Source organism: Glycine max, chromosome 20 (genome assembly GCF_000004515.6).
Source record: "Glycine max cultivar Williams 82 chromosome 20, Glycine_max_v4.0, whole genome shotgun sequence".
Taxonomy (NCBI): Eukaryota; Viridiplantae; Streptophyta; class Magnoliopsida; order Fabales; family Fabaceae; genus Glycine; species Glycine max.
Genome location: NC_038256.2, coordinates 943388 through 960643, shown reverse-complemented (window position 1 = coordinate 960643; position 17256 = coordinate 943388). Strand labels below are relative to the sequence as shown.

Sequence of the window (17256 nt, the reverse complement as noted above, 5' to 3'; positions counted from 1 at the left end):
TATGATGAAATAAAATAAAATAAAGTTAACTCGATGAATTATTTCTCTTATGTGAACTCAAAAAATAAATTTGATTTTTATTAAGTCATACGTCATTCATAACCTTATTATTTTGTATGAATATACATTTTTCTATTTGCTAATTAATAAAATGTTGATAAAATTAGCGTGCTTTACAAAAAATTAACTGTTTAATACTCAAGAAAAAATTGTGGAATTGCTTAATACTCTATTAAGGTATATAGAATATATGCTTGTATAAAAAATCAATTACCTCAGGGTGAGATATATACATAGATTCGATCACCCAACATTTTATCAGGCAATTATGCAGATGACTATATTTGTATAATTTGAGGATTGACTCGAATGAGGTATTGACCAGAGAATGGATTGACGCTAGGTTTCATTAAATGAAAATTCTTGTCTTACACTTACGTCCTGATATTCCTTGCCGTGAGTTTCATTCACCGAAACTTAATTGAATTTCGTGTCTTATGCACTTTAAAGCTTGCTTTTGCAAATACATTAACGGTGTTATAGTATTTATATATTAGAAGTTTACATGATCATTTGTAACTCTAACACTAGTATTTCAGACAGATAAGATCATGAATATAACCTTGTTACAAACAAAGGGAAATAGACAAAACTATGGTGATCCTATGTTTTGGAATTCTTAGTTATAAGATAAGACTGAATTAAATCAATACCAACTCAACAATTGAATGATCTTGTATTACTTAGGAGTGTTTGTGGGCTGATTCGAATCAGTTTTGGTTAAATTCAGGATCCAATCCAATCAAATTTGATCGGTTTGATTTTTACAATTTTTTTTTGAAATTCAATTCAACTCATTCATGAATGATTTGGTTCGGTTCGGGTCAATGAGTTATCCATTTAAATTTGATCTTTTATTTTCTTAAAACTATTATTTTATATCATGATTTATTCAAATATCTAATACAACTAACAAAATATTATCAAATATCTGAAAATAGTAAAATTGATTCATTTAATACTATCAACATAATATTCTAAAATAGACTAATACAAATTAAAATAAAATATTTTTTAATAAGATTTACTATAATAGTTTGAATCACAACTATTTTTTATAAATTAATTTCTTGCAAATAAGTTTTGTTGTAATCAAATTTATTATAGTCAGATTTGCTGAAACAAATGAACAAAATATGATCCATTAATATTATAAATATGGCAAAAAATAAATATGAAAAAAAGTTCAAACAAATAATAATATATCTAAAAGTAATATCTTAAGAAGTTTCTAACACTGGAAGTCTCAATATTTGTAGTCCCAATATTAGTAATATTTAATGCCAAAATAAATAACTCTAAAAATTTTGATTGGTTCAGTTCGATTTCGATCAGATCTATAAATCTAAACCCGTGACTCAATTCATACATGAATTATTTTGATCCATTTGATTCGATTTTGACTCAAATACATAAATGACTCAACCCAAATTGTTTAGATCAATTTGAGTCAATTCGAGTTCACAGATAACCTTTACCGTGAATTCCCCTAGTACTATTACCTCTTCTCACATTGTCTATAAATAGAGAATATTAAGTGACTTTCTTTTCATCAACAAACATACGAACTAGTTTGCAATTGTTTGACATTGAGTTAGGAAAAATGGGTTCCAAGGCTTTGCTCGTTCTTGTTATGCTCTTGGCTTCTGTCCTCCTTCTTTCAGCGGAAGTTGCATCCAAAGATGTAGATAAGAAACTTGATAAAAATGATGGTAATTCTTTTCATGAATTTTTCACCGTTATTGGCTTTATTAGGTACAAGTTTAATACTAAAATTTTGTAGATCTGTGATATTTTTTGTGTCAAATTGTTAAGGTGATCTTACAATGTGTAATGAAGCTAGAAAACTATTTTTCTCTCTCTAGAAAACAGAATTTATACGTTGGATAAAATTCAGCTACCTTGCATAGGGTCATGAAAAATTGTATGTGCATTTGAACAATCAACTAGCTTTCTAAAAGTTTTTTTTTGTCATATGTACAAAAAAAATATGATGATAAATATTATTGCAAGAGAAAATAGACTATATATTAATAATGTAAAAAAATTTACACTATCATCTCTAATCACAAAATATCATATATATATATATATATATATATATATATATATATATATATATATATATATATATATAAAATTTGTTAATTTTATAATATATAATTACTTTAAAAATAATGGAATTTGTGATTTCTAATAAGTTGGTAACATAAAAACTTATATATTATCACTACATTATCATTAAACTCTTATATTGTAATTAACTGATTAATTATATTTTTTTTTGTTTTGATCGAAGGTAACCATGATACAAAAGGAGTCGATGAAATGAAATATTATGGTGGTTGGGGGTCTGGTTGGGATAGATACCGCCGTGGTTGGTATTGCCCCAATGGTTGTTGTCAATGGAGCTACTACTATCAAACCTGTTGGAGGTGCTGCTATTATCCTGGTGAACATGTTGATGTGCGTACTGATGCTCAACCTCGCAACTAAACATGAACATTGTGCTTAAAGTATAGGCTATTGTTATCTATATAAATAAAACTTCATGGGACGTGTACTTCATGAGACGTGTACTTATCTAGTTATGCATGAAATAAAAGTGAAAATCTTTCACTGTGCATTATTACTAAAGGAATAATTAATGGATTTGGCAATCGGCATGATTCTCATTTCAATTTCTTTTCCTCTTTCAGTGTCTATTATTTTCTCCATTCGTTTGGTAAAATGAAATAGGCAAAAAAAAAAGAAGAAATGTATTTTGTCATAGAAGATATTTGCTAAAGGCGTTTGACAGAATTTGAAGATCATGACAAATTAATAGTGCTATTAAAGTTGATTCTCACGAGTAAACAGTTAATTTTTCTGAAAATGCTTGGGCACCGGATTTTTGCACAATGAACTTACAAATAAGAATTAATGGTTTAATTAAGAGGGGACAAATGAAGAAAAAATAATAGTAATTTTGAGAGATTTCACTGAGAAAAAACATAGAACTCAATTGACGCTTGCAGGAATTCCATACACTGAATCTCTAAAAAAAGGATGCAAATGGAAAACATGCAGCTAACACAGACCACCAGAAAATGCAGCCAGCAAATTAAAATCATCTAAGAATAACCCTTCAAAAAGGCAAATTTATTCACACCAGCTGTGGTACCTACAAGGGCTTGCAGCTTAAAAAGATCCCTGCATTCAAACTCCACTGCACAAAGGAGAAGCCGAAACTAGGCACATCCAACTCCAAACATTGAATTTAATTTCTTGCACCAATTTCGAAGCATCCACCTCTAAAGATGCATTGGTTCCTTTTATTCCAAATGCACCAATGCAAGTGATCGCAGCCCAACAAGAAATTAAATATTGGAAGCTATTGAATTTGCGTGATATTCACTTGGCTGCAATTATTTGCAGTTTCTATAGATATGGCAGTAACCTAAAGATATTGTTCAACTAATTTTATGAGCAATCAGGTCCAGAGGCAATTTGTTTCAGTGGATATTTTGAATAATGACTCACCAATTATTCGGTGTGGAATTGTCCTTCAGTTGGCCATTACAAGCTTAACTGTGATGAAGAAAGGTGCTGCGGGTGGGGTGTTTAGGGGCTATTGTGGTAATGTGGTTTTTATTTAGTCCTTCATGCTGAATTGTGGGCAATATATCTCGGTATTGGTATAGTCTGGAATCGTGGCTTCAAACACTTTATTGTTGAATCTGAGTGCGATTAATCTTCTTAAACATGGTTGCAGTTCATATCATCCATGTTTTAGTTTGATTCAGAAAATTAATGCATTCTTCTTGGAAGGTGAGTACATTGCAGTGGTTGCATGTTTTGCAGAAAGTTAATCAAGTCCCAGTTAGGATGACAAATTTGCCCTATCTTTGGAGGGTTAGATGAGGGTTTTTGATTTTGTTCTGCCTTGAATTTCTTATGTCCTTATATGGCTGATGTAAACTCTATCGATCGTGTTTTCACAGGGTTTTTAATCTATCCAAGGGGTGTTTTTCCCTGTCATTCACACACACAAAAAAAAAGATATATATCTTGGTGTTCCCCCCTTGTGTTCCTGACGCATCCAACACAGAAATGAATAAGAACAGAAAATCAAACACAAATTGTAGGTGAAATAAATAAAGAAAAAAGTTACCATTTTGCAAATTTAACTATGTTAGATGGTAAATTCATATTTAATGAATTTATGTGCATGTTATTGTGGAAAATTTAACAAGAAGGCAAACAAAAATAATGTAACCATGAAAAAAAAACTGATAAAAATGATCATGAATCTTGTTTATGCACCTTCTTAATTTCTAAATATTATTGTTGTTTTCTATGAGGATTTCCCTATACTCAGTAAGAAATAATAGCAAAACTAATGCAATTGACTAGGGCTTTTTTTTATCAGCCAAGTGTTAGCTTTGTTAAGAAAATCAATGCCCGTTTTAACGCCATGTCATGCAGATTGAACCACCACTCTAGTATTGAAAACAATGTTTAGCATTGATTAATTAATTTGTGGGGTCTTCCTAAATATTTTAATTCCGGCGTTGGAAACATTGAGGCTAGCGTTTCGACATTGGCGACGAAAATATGTGATTTGTTCTAACTGATTCTTTTATGTGTGGTTAATACTCGTAAAGAGGTCAAGAGAATGTCTTTGCCATCTAAAATTCCTCGGGATGTTAAAGAGTTGCATGCTAAGCCTTGTTTAATTTTACTAATATAAATAGATAAAGGTTCAACTTCTTGTCTAGGTATATTTAAGTTCTACAATTCTCTGTTATCAATACAGGATGGCAATAAAAGCAAGCAGGTTCTTGAAGAAATTTGCAAGGTCTGCGTCAATGGAAACCCTTGGAAACCTTATTACTAATTCCTTAATATAATACTTGTGGAAAAGGTCTGCATCATTGGAAACCTTATTGCCAATTCATCAAGATAATACTCGTGGATCTGAAATTCTATATCATGTTTTATTATATTATTGGTATGTGGATGCTAAACATGTTAGGCAAAATGTTGGTTGCTTTCGATTTCCTCTTTCTCTATTTTTTGTTATTTTCTTTGATTTATTACTTATTCTAGTGTGTGGTTGCACTCATCTCTGATATCGGTTTCTAAAGAAGGCAAGCATAACACGTCTCACAATGTAACGAAAACAATTGTGAATGCATTTTCTGGTGGCCATTAACTGCCACTAAATGCAAAATTAAAACTGATTCAGAATGCATTTTCCACCAGTTTCTAGCTGCCAGTAAATATTAAGGATTTTCTGACAATTTTAAAGAGTCAATACCAGCTGCTATTGGAAATCCGTCAAAAGTTGTTTGTGACATGCATAATACTAATAGTTTTTTAACTGTCAGAATTGTCATTTGTGGTATCTTTTATCCCCACAAATTGTAACTTTTTTTGTAGTGGGGCAATTTGCAAGGCCCGTTGAGTAGAACTATATGTGTACCTTTGTGATTTTTATAATAAATGAAAATAGTGTAAATTGCACATCAACTTTATTATAGATCATTACATGAAGTCAACTAATGCTAATTATTAAAGTGGAGACCCGTGTGGTTCGCGGTGATATGGAGCTAGCATATATATGGATGCACAGGAATACATTGCTGTTAAAAAATGGAACGCTGGATTAAATATGTTTGGCAAGTTAAATAGGAAGGTGTATAGCTACAGAGCAATAGAAACATTAAAGCTAAATCTGCTAAAGGTGGGGAACAGATTAGAGAAGGCTGAGTATGTTCTATATGTTTCTTCTGTTCGATCTGTATATAAATATAAATTTAGGGCTGAAAGGATTCTTATTTTCTAAAAGGGTTGGCCACTTGGGTTACCTCTTGTACCCCTATGTTTTTCATTAATATATTCTCTTATTTGCTTATAATAAAAAAAAATCACAAGAGAAAAAAAATGTCTTGCCTTAAACTTTCTAAACCTCTTTTACAAGTAGCTTCTAAAGCGAGCCTCTTAAATATACTAAAAATAAAAAATCCTAAAATCCAAAATACAATAAAAGATAAGAATTTCTAAACTAGACACAAAAACATCTAACAAAACCTGAAAACATATAAATTCCGTGCATTTCATTGGGATACCAGTGATATTTGGTTTCTTGTTTCCTTCCTTCATTTTCAATCACAATTAGTTTTAATTTATTCCTATCCAAAGGTCAAGTTTCATTATTCCTACATAGAAAATAGAAAAATAATTATAGTAACATGAACTAAAATGATTAAATTGTGTGAATTACTAAGGATAATCATGCCTAAATGAACTATGAATCATTAAATAATAGTAAAGGAATGAAAAATTATCTTCAAATCAAGATGCATCATTTCTATATAAATTAGGGCGGTGCAAAGCACATGAGGACAAAATACATTGATTGAGAGAAATGGAGAATTAACTAGAGACTGGTTGAAACTTAGTTTCATTTATAATGAAATGCAATATCTTCACGTCATGATAGTTTATGTGCCAAGAGTTGCATGCACGGAGAACTAACAGCAACATTTGTCAAGCAGTCTAAAACATCCAATCGCATTTATATTTACAGTGTCATAGCAATCTTAAAAGTCCACATTATTGTTCTCAACTCACATTCTAGCAAGTGATCAGATATGACATGATAAATGCATATCCTTGTTGAGCCAATTCCTCTAACGGTGTCCAACAATATGTATATGATTATCAATTTCAACTCCAAATTGCAAACAGAAACAATGGGGAAACTGACAAGCTTCTGATGTTAACATCGGAAATTTAAGTTATAAGATAAGACTGAATCAAATTAAAATGTACTTCCCCACCACCAAGTAAAGAATTGAATGTTTCTTGTTCTGACTCTACTTCACTTGCCTATAAATAGGGAACACTCAGTCACTTCCTTCAAATCGACATATATACACTTGTACTGTTCTATTAGTTCATACTAAGTTCTGAAAATGAGTTCCAAGGTTTTGCTTGTTCTACTTATGTTCTTGGCCACTATACTTCTGATCTCCTCTGAGGTTGCACCCGATGATGCATACGAGAATTTTGACAAAATAGATGGTAATTTAGTTCATAATTTTTTCTGCATTAATTATAAGTTTTATTGGTTGTACTGATGGCAGCACTTAGCTAGTAAACCTATATAAAGATATTTTCAAGTTGTTGGAAGAATTCTACATGTCAAATATTTCTATGATTAATAAGTTTATTTGGAATATCAACTCACTATATAATATCACTGAGAACTAATTGTATAAGCATTTTGATTAAGCATTGAGAAGGTTGCCTAGGGCAAATTATTTTAGTCTCTACTTAATTATTATTGTAATTGTTTTCCTTTTTTGATTGTAGGGAAGCCTAGTGCAGATGGGGTAGATGAAAGCAAGTATTGGCGTGGCGGCTATGGTGGCGGCTATGGTGGTGGTTATGGAGGTGGGCGTGGAGGCTATGGAGGTGGGCGTGGAGGCTATGGAGGGGGACGTGGTGGATATGGCGGCGGACGAGGTGGCTATGGTGGCGGGCGTGGTGGCTATGGCGGCGGGCGTGGTGGCGGGCGTGGTGGCTATGGTCCTAATGAACATAACGAGGCTGGGGTTGATGCTAACCCTCACAACTAAGAAGGCAACTTTCTAAAGCTTATATATGGGTTTAAGTTATCGCAATAAATAAAACTTCATGAGAAGGTTAGTTGTAATAGAAGTGGAAAACTTTGTAAAGGAATAATACCTTTCATGAATTTCCTTATCTTTGTGTTGTCTCTGGTTCTGTTTTGCTAAACTCAAATAAATAAAATTGTATAATATTGTCTAATTTGTTTCATCCAAGAAAGCTATTGCTGCTAAAGGGTTTTGATAGAAATGAGAAACTAGAAGCCAGATTAATTAGTGAAGTTTATTAAGAAGAGAATAACAAATCAACTTAATTCATAAGAATTGAACTGGGTTAAGTAATGGTTCCAAAACAGGGAAAGTGACGGTATAATTTACTATTGCTGTAGAGAGGTGAATTTGATGACAGAAAAAAAAAATCCTACCGCAATAATTTCTATATGAAAGGATAGTAAATGGATAAAAATTCGAAGAAAGTTCAAAGAGATTCCTTAATTAAAAATAATTCAGGTTCAATGACGGTTCGAAACTCATTCTGTTTGAAATTCAAGGAAAATTTGTTTAAAAACTTTTGAGGCTTGAAAGAAAAAGGAATTTAGTTGAATAGGAAAAATAAGAAAAGAAACGTAAAAATAGAATCAGTACATAGTGTTTTTGGAGTTAACCATATATATTAGTAGAAAACAAAATATCTATAGATTTTTATTTGTTGATAATTAATTTTTATAAAAAAGTCTGACTTATCTTTTTAGTAAAGTCTCATCTCATAATTATATTTTTTTAATGACAAACTCGAATCAAATTTAATTTTATTTAAACAAGTGAATAATGACACATGTTGGTAATCATAATATATATCCTAAAATATCTTTAAAATTTCAATATATAGTCAATAGAATTTATAAACCGGTCATTAAATTAGATGCATAAGATTCTTATTCATCACAAAAATTTAAATTAATGGAAGATAAACTATATAAATACATAATACATATTACTTAAAGTACATTTTTTTTGTTAGAACTTTAAGTACTTTTTTGACAACCCAAAATACTGATATATATATATATATATATATATATATATATATATATATATATATTTTGTGGGGTCTAATGTAACCATTAATCAGAATATGAGTGGCTTTGTGTATTTAACTGGTGCATACTCATATTGCTATATTTTTTTGTTAGATTTGACCCCACAATATATGTATATACATTTTTTTGTTAGAACTTTAAGTACATTTTCAAAAATCCAACCATTAATCAGATTGTATAGCCATTAATTAAATACAGAATTTTAAACAAAAAAACGGTGTCAACATGGGTTAAGCATGAGAATGAAAACAACGATGTAAGACACATAATTAATATTATTTTTTAATCAGTTATTTAGAATATTCAAAGGTTAGTTAGAAAGTTTCTAACGTTAATATGCATATATAATTCATTTGTAATTGAAAATTAAAATCGCTAATAATATATTTTAAAATTTAAATATTTATTTAATAATTATTAATTTATAAAAATTCTTAAACAATATCTATTATTTTGTTTCATTTATTATTTTAATTGTCTATTTTTTTATTATTTTAATTAGTTATTTAATTACTTTTCTTAAAATATTCAAACGTTAATTATAAAAGTTCTAACGGTAATATATATATATATATATATATATATATATATATATATATATATATATATATATATATATATATATATATATATATATATATATATAAAACTTGAGAGAGGAGTGTGGTGGCTCACAGAGAAAGACGTAGAGGAAGGTTGGAGTTTTTTTGGGAGAAAGAAAAGCAAGAAACACAACAAGCTCACCCAGGAGAAAGGGACGCTTCAGAGAAGAACCCTCACTGTATCGTCGTGGTGTTGCCAGAGAAGAAGCCCACTGAGGCCGCGCAGCACAGAGTGAAGAAGACCGTGAAACAATAACCTCTCTCTCTACTATTTTCCCCCTTGCACTTAGGGTTTGGTTTCTCTCTCTCTTCAATTCTCTAGGTTTTTCATTCTCTTTCTTCCGAATCAAAACTCCTTCGGAGAAATTCCACAACAATTATTGTCGTCGATTCGTTCCACAATGTTCTTTCTTTTTTGTGTTTTGGAGGAGGGTCATATAGCGGAGGGTCCATTTCAGGATAAGGAGTTCCTCCACATTATTGTTCTCAACTCACATTCTTGTTGCAAGTCAGATAGTTATGATGATGCATATCCTCGTTGAGTGATCAATTCCTCTTACGGTGTTCTATATGATGATCCCTTTTCAACTCCAAAAAACAATATAGAAACTGACAAGCTTCTAATGATAATTTTGAAAATCTTAGGAATGTTTGATTTGATTGTTTTCTGTTTTTATTTTAACTGAAAATAAAAAATGATGATGAAAATGTGTTTAGTTAGATTTTTAAAAACATTTTCAATGAAAATGAAAATAAGAAACAACCAGGAAATGAAAATAATAAAATATCATTTTCGATTGAAAACAGGAATCTCATTTTGGGTAAAATAAAAATACGGTAGAAAGGAATATAATTTTAAACAAATATAAAAATACAAAAAAGACAAGAAGTCAATATATCATAAATTTTCAGTGTTTATATTTCATGAAAATAAAAAATAAGAAGTCAAATCAAACATGTTTTCAGAATTCAAATCTTTTGAAAATGAAAATATTTTTCAAAAAATAAAAATAAAAAATAAAAATACAAATCAAATACACTCTTAAGTTATAAGATTGAATTAAATTAAAATGTACTTCCCCGGCCACCAAGTAAAGAATTGAATGTTTCTTGTTCTCACTCTACTTCACTTGCCTATATAGAGAACACTCAGCCACTTCCTTCACATTGGCATTGTACTAGTTTTCTACTAGTTCAGCAAGTTTTAAAAAAATGGAGTCCAAGGTTTTGCTTGTTCTTTTTATGTTCATGGCCGCTATACTTCTGATCTTCGCTGAGGTTGCACCCAATGAATACAAGAATTTTAACAAAAAAGATGGTAATGTTGGAAGAAGAAGAAGATTTTATTACATTTGCCACACCAAATATAAGAGTATGATCCCCTATTTATACTAAAATAGAGTGACCACTCACATAATTTGCTTATTCAATAATACTAAATGCTCACATAATTGCTTATTCAAGACTTTGTAACTCACAACCTTACAACTTTCATCTTCCACAATTTAAGGCTCATAAAACTTGTTATTATTATTTTTCTAATTAATATCTAACATCCTCCCTTAATTGGAAAATTCTTTTGCACACCAAGTCTTGCTCGCAATCTTCGAAAATCTTCAAATTTGAGAGGCTTGGTGAAAATATCCGCAACTTGATCTTGAGTTTTCACATGAGTCAATTCTACTTCTTTCTTGGCAATGCACTCTCTAATGAAATGATACCTTGTATCTATATGCTTACTTCGTTCATGGAACACCGGATTCTTGGCAAGCTCTTGTGCAGATCTATTATCAACATAGATCTTTGTGCTTTCCTTTTGCAACAACTGAAGTTCCTCCAACAATCTTCTTAGCCAAATGGCATGACATGTGCAAGAAGTTGCAGCTACATACTCGGCTTCACAAGTAGAAAGTGTCACAATGCCTTGCTTCTTAGAACTCCATGTAAAAACACAATCACCCATAAAAAATACAAATCCGGTAGTACTTTTTCTATCATCAACATCTCCGGCAAAATCACTATCACAAAATCCCACAAGCTTATAGTTATTGGAGGGAGAATAAAACAATCCAAAATCAATTGTACCTTTCAAGTAACGAAGAATTCTTTTTGCGGCTTTTAAATGAGGAGAGGTAGGAGCCTCCATAAAGCGACACACAACTCCCACCGCATATAGAATATCGGGCCTTGTATTGGTTAGATACCTTAAACTCCCCACAAGACTCTTGAAGATCGTGGAGTCTACCTTCTCTCCTTCATCAAACTTTGATAACTTCAAGCCACCTTCCATAGGTGTGTTCACGGGATTGCAATCAAGCATATTAAATTTCTTCAACACTTCTTTTGTGTACCTTTCTTGTGAGACAAAGATACCATTCTCCGTTTGCTTCACTTCCATTCCCAAGTAATATGACATGAGTCCCATATCTGTCATATCAAATTCACGAGACATGGACTCCTTGAAGTCTTCAAACAAATTTGGGTTATTGCCGGTAAAGATAAGGTCATCCACATAAAGACAAATAAATAAGATATCACCATTATTAAAAGTTTTAACATAAAGAGCATACTCATTTTGACAACGAACAAACCCATTGTCTTGGAAGTACTTGTCAATGCGGGTATTCCATGCCCTCGGTGCTTGCTTTAGACCATACAACGCCTTGTTCAATTTCAAGACTTTTCCTTCTTGACCTTCGATGACAAAACCCATTGGTTGTTCAACATAGACATCTTCTTCAAGATAGCCATTTAGAAATGCCGATTTTACATCAAGCTGAAAAATTCTCCACTTCATTTGAGCTGCCAAGGAAATAAGAAGACGAATGGTTTCCATGCGGGCAACCGGTGCAAACACTTCATCATAATCAACTCCATATTGTTGCTTATAACCTTTAGCTACAAGTCTTGCTTTGTGTCTCTCAACCTCTCCTTTTGCATTCTTCTTGATTTTGAACACCCATTTGACTCCAATTGCTTCATGACCTTTGGGAAGGCTTGATAACTCCCAAGTGTTGTTCTTCTCAATGGCTTTGATTTCTTCTTCCATGGCTTGTCTCCACCTTTTGTCTTTCATTGCTTCATCAAAGTTTAAGGGTTCACTGTCAACAAAAAGACAAAACAAATCATTTATAACTTCAGTTTCATCATATAATTCTTGAATATTTCTCATTCTTCTTGGCCTTTCACTTGAACTCCCTTCGGAAGATGATGAGGCTTCATTGGTTGAAGGAGTTGGTGAAAGTGCTGGAGTTGAATCATTTGGAGTCAAGGCTTCTTCATCTATTTCTTCAAAGTACGGGAAAAAATCATAAGTGTCTTCTTTCTCCTCCCAATTCCATGTGCCTTCTTCATAGAACTCTACATCTCGACTCACAATTGTCTTTCCATTGTTTGGATTGTACAATTTGTAGCCTTTTGAGCTTGCATCATAGCCAATGAACACATGTTTCTCACTCCGATCATCAAGCTTGAATCTTCCTTGGTCGGGTACATGAGCATATGCAATGCTCCCAAATACTCTCAAGTGATCAACTCTTGGCTTCACTCCACTCCATGCTTCTTGTGGTGTTTGATCTTTGACATTCTTTGTTGGGGAGCGATTGGACAAATAAGCGGCACATGCAACAGCTTCGGCCCAAAATTCCTTTGGCATATTTTTAGCCTTCAACATACATCTAGTCATATTAAGAATAGTTCTATTTTTTCTCTCCGCTACCCTATTTTGTTGTGAAGATCTAGGAACCGTTAGAGGGCGACGAATCCCATATTTTTCACAAAATTCATTAAATTCTTTTGATGTGAATTCGCCACCTCTATCGGATCTTAGAGCTTTGATTACATAACCACTCTCCTTTTCCACAAGAGCTTTAAAATTTTTAAAAGCTACAAATGCCTCAGATTTTTGCTTTAGAAAATAAACCCAAGTTTTTCTACTATAATCATCAATAAAAAGCAAGAAATATTTATTGTTACCACATGAAGGAGGATTGATTGGGCCACACACATCGGTGTAAACAAGTTGGAGAGGCTCCTTTGCTCTTGAATTAGCTTCTTTTGGAAAACTCCTTCTTGCATGCTTTCCAAGGAGACATGCTTCACACAATTGATTAGGATGGTTGATTTGAGGCATCCCTTTCACCATCTTCTCCTCTCCTAAGGATTTTAGTGCTCCAAAATTCAAGTGCCCAAATCTCATATGCCAACACCATGATTCATCTTTTATGCTAGCCTTCAAACATTTTGCTTCATTGGTTTTAATGTTCAAAGTGAACATTCTATTTCTTGACATAAACACCTTGGCAATCAAATTAGAATTTTTATCTCGAAGCCATAAACAACAATCTTTCATATGAATTTCATACCCCTTTTCAACAAGTTGTCCCAAACTCAAAATATTGCTTTTTAGTTTAGGAACATAGTAAACATCCGTGATTAATTTGTGAGCACCATCTTTTAAAGAAATTAAAATGATACCTTTTCCTTGGATTTGCACCTTGGAAGAATCTCCAAAAGAAACATTTCCTTTCACCTTCTCATCAAGTTCCACAAATTTCTCTTTGCATCCACACATGTGATTGCTTGCTCCATTGTCAAGATACCATAAGCATTTGTCTTCCTTCTCACCATTATTAAGTGATAGTAGTAGTGTTGACTCTTCAACTTCTTCTTTATCATCAACAAGATTGACCTTCTCTTCAACATTTGTTCTACACTCCCAAGAGTAATGGCCATATTTATGACAATTAAAACATTCAACATTAGATTTATCATACCTCCTTTCATATGCTTTTTCATAATTGTTTCTACCTCTTCCTCTTCCTCTTCCACGACTTCTAGTGGATTGATGGCTCCTCCATTCATTATTGTCAAAATTATCACGATCTCCTCTTCCTCCTCTTCCTTGGCCATGACCACGTCCACGACCACGTCCTCTTCCACGTCCACGTGCTTTTTGACTACTTTCTCCTCCCTTTTCTTTCAAAGAAGCTTTGGCTTTGAGGACTTGCTCCAATGGCTCATCATGTCTTCTATTGAACCTTTCTTCATAGGCTTGAAGAGAACCCATCAATTGGTCTACGGTCATTGAGTCTAAATCCTTAGACTCTTCAATAGCACAAACCACATAATCAAATTTAGCGATTAAGGAGCGAAGGATCTTTTCCACCACACGAACATCTTCCATATTTTCTCCATAACGCTTCATTTGGTTCACAATAGCCAACACCTTGTTGCCAAAATCTGAGATAGATTCAGATTCCTTCATATGCAATGATTCAAACTCTCTACGTAGAGTTTGTAGGCGCACCTTTTTTACCTTATCAACACCTTCAAGGGAGGTTTTCAAAATCTCCCATGCTTCTTTGGATGTGGTTGCATTTGACACCAACTCGAACATAGCTTCATCCAAACCTTGATGAATGAAAGTAAGTGCTTGTTGATCCTTCTTCTTCAACTTCAACAAAGTCTCCTTCTCATTTGGTGACAAAATAGCTTCATTTTGAGGTTGGGCATAACCTTTCTCTACAATCTCTCATGCATCTTGAGAACCTAACAAGGCTTTCATGCGACGACACCAATTATCATAATTCTCTTTGGTAAGACGAGGGAATTGAAACATACTCAAGCCATTGCTTGTCATCTCTCAACTCATAAAGTGTTTCTCTCTCAACTCACAAAGTGTTTCTCTCTTAACACTCTAGAACTCAAGTATATGATAGTTTGATGATAACACTTACTGTACCTACAAAGATATTTTACAAATAACAACTTGATATAATTTCACCGAGAATAGTATAGGCATTTTGATTAAGCATTCAGAAGGATATAAGCTACCTAATTTGTCAATTTCATCATTTTGTTTGGGACATATATAGAAAAAGTATAATCTATAATAATTATTTTCATTAGTCCTTATTATTATTATTATTATTATTATTATTATTATTATTATATTGTTGTTTACATTGTAGGGAAACCAGCTTCAAATGGGATATATGAAATAAAGGGCTGCTAGGGTGGTCCTAGGTATGGAGGTTGGGATCGATGGCACTTATTATGGTGGTGGCTGGGGCTGGGGCGGCCCATGGCATGGTGGCGGCTGTGGTGGTTGGCATCCTAATGAACATGTTGAGGCTGGGATTTATGCCAACCCTCTCAACTAAGAAGAGAACTTGCTAAAGCTAGCTTATAATATGGGTTTAAGTTATCGCAATGAATAAAGCTCCACGAGAAGTGTAGTTGTAATAAGAGTGGAAATCTTTCTTCTCTTATGATATAAAGCAATAATATATAGGTTTTATGTGTTTCCTTATCTTATCTTCTCTCAACTAAGAATTGAAAAACTTGAGGCAAAACAAAATAACATCAACTTAATTAATTCATAAGAATAATGATTAAAAAAAAACTTAATTCATAAGAATTCAACTGGTTTAAGTAACGATTTCAAAAGAGGGAAAGTGAATTAAGGTATAGTTTACTGGTTTAAAGAGGGACTGTTAATTTGAAGACAGAAAAAAAATGAAAATAAAAACTCTTACGATTATAATGTATATATTGAAAGATAGTTGCAAATGGAAAAAATATTGAAACTTCTCCCGCGTGTGTCTACATTCTCTTGGAATAGTAGTAGTGAAGTGATAAGAATTCCTCTATTGACTCATTTAGTGAGTCATATCATGTGTGCGCAGGTAGTAGGGGATGTAGTTCTAATGTGTCTCAAGGATGTTAATGATGTCACTAGATGTTAGTCTCTGTTCATGTATCATCCTTGTTGGATTAGGACCTGTAATTTCGTTCTGGATGATTCTAATTGATCTTATATATCTTTCGTAACTATTTATAATTACTTTATTTGTAAAATGTTATAAGATTCATTTACAACTTTTACGTATGAAACTTTGTATTACGTTTACGAAAGGTTATATTCTTTCTCGAGATATTAATGAAAAATAAGTACGTAAATAAAAAAAGAATAAATTAATAATTTTAGAATAATAATATAAATAATTGATAAATTTAATATTATAATTATTTTGTGTGAATGAGTTGAAAGAGTTATATAATAAGACACGATGAACTAGATATCCCTACGTTTGTCTTACAAAATTTACTCTAAATTTATATTTGAAATGATCTTCCACCAGGTTGCACACATAAGATTGATATATGAATCGTCTATTAGGTATCTGCAACTGAAAATTTTATGAATGAAAGTGTTTTTTTTTTTATTTATATTTTGATACAAATAGTAAAGACAACGTGTAAAAGATTGTCTTTTATCTTTCTCTCTCCACTACGACTTCAATCGATTGCCGCAAGGCCTCCACGACACCACTCAAAAAGATGAAATCGATCAAAGCTAAGGGACCTACTTGCACTTTCTTAATAAAGTTCCAATATGCAAGATATCAATAATCCACAAGAATACGAGCATAAAGAAAGTCTTGACAAACCCTATTAAATAAAAAGATCTCTACACCACCCTCAACAAATAGTGAAAGTCTCGAAGATCACGACATCCTCCTTGTCAAAAAACTTGATAGCCACATTTGTTGGTCTCGATCTGCCATCGATGATTCTACTAGGTTCTTGATCTTGTCTTTTGCTGTTGCTGGGCTTCTAAGTGGGGTGCTCTTCACGACGTGCTTCGTCTTCTGAGAGGATCGTGTGGGTCAGGTGTTGCGTCCATGTGAGAAAGCAATGAGAGATCGAATAGGAACTTAGTGTAGTTTTGTGAATGTAAATGTAAATTAATTTATATCGGTTAAAAATGAGAACTTATTGCTTTTAACTTATAAATTGCCATGACATATATTTCCATATCGGTTGTTATACAACCAATGTAAAACCCCATTTTGAAGTAGTGAAAATAAA

The 17256-nt window shown here is 32.4% G+C and overlaps 2 protein-coding genes across 2 annotated transcripts; both read left to right on the top strand.

Moving 5' to 3' along the window:
• The first annotated feature begins 1617 nt into the window (after window positions 1-1617).
• Window positions 1618-2689, top strand: LOC100790246 (glycine-rich protein). Its single transcript, XM_003555717.5, has 2 exons — window positions 1618-1772; window positions 2360-2689. The coding sequence occupies exons 1-2, from the start codon at window positions 1664-1666 to the stop codon at window positions 2554-2556; spliced, it is 306 nt and encodes a 101-aa protein (XP_003555765.1). The 5' UTR covers window positions 1618-1663; the 3' UTR covers window positions 2557-2689.
• Window positions 2690-6974: 4285 nt separating this feature from the next.
• On the top strand, window positions 6975-7881 carry LOC102669860 (probable H/ACA ribonucleoprotein complex subunit 1). Its single transcript, XM_006605408.4, has 2 exons — window positions 6975-7131; window positions 7423-7881. Exons 1-2 carry the CDS (start codon window positions 7023-7025, stop codon window positions 7686-7688), a joined length of 375 nt encoding a protein of 124 aa, XP_006605471.1. The 5' UTR covers window positions 6975-7022; the 3' UTR covers window positions 7689-7881.
• The last annotated feature ends 9375 nt before the right edge of the window (window positions 7882-17256 follow it).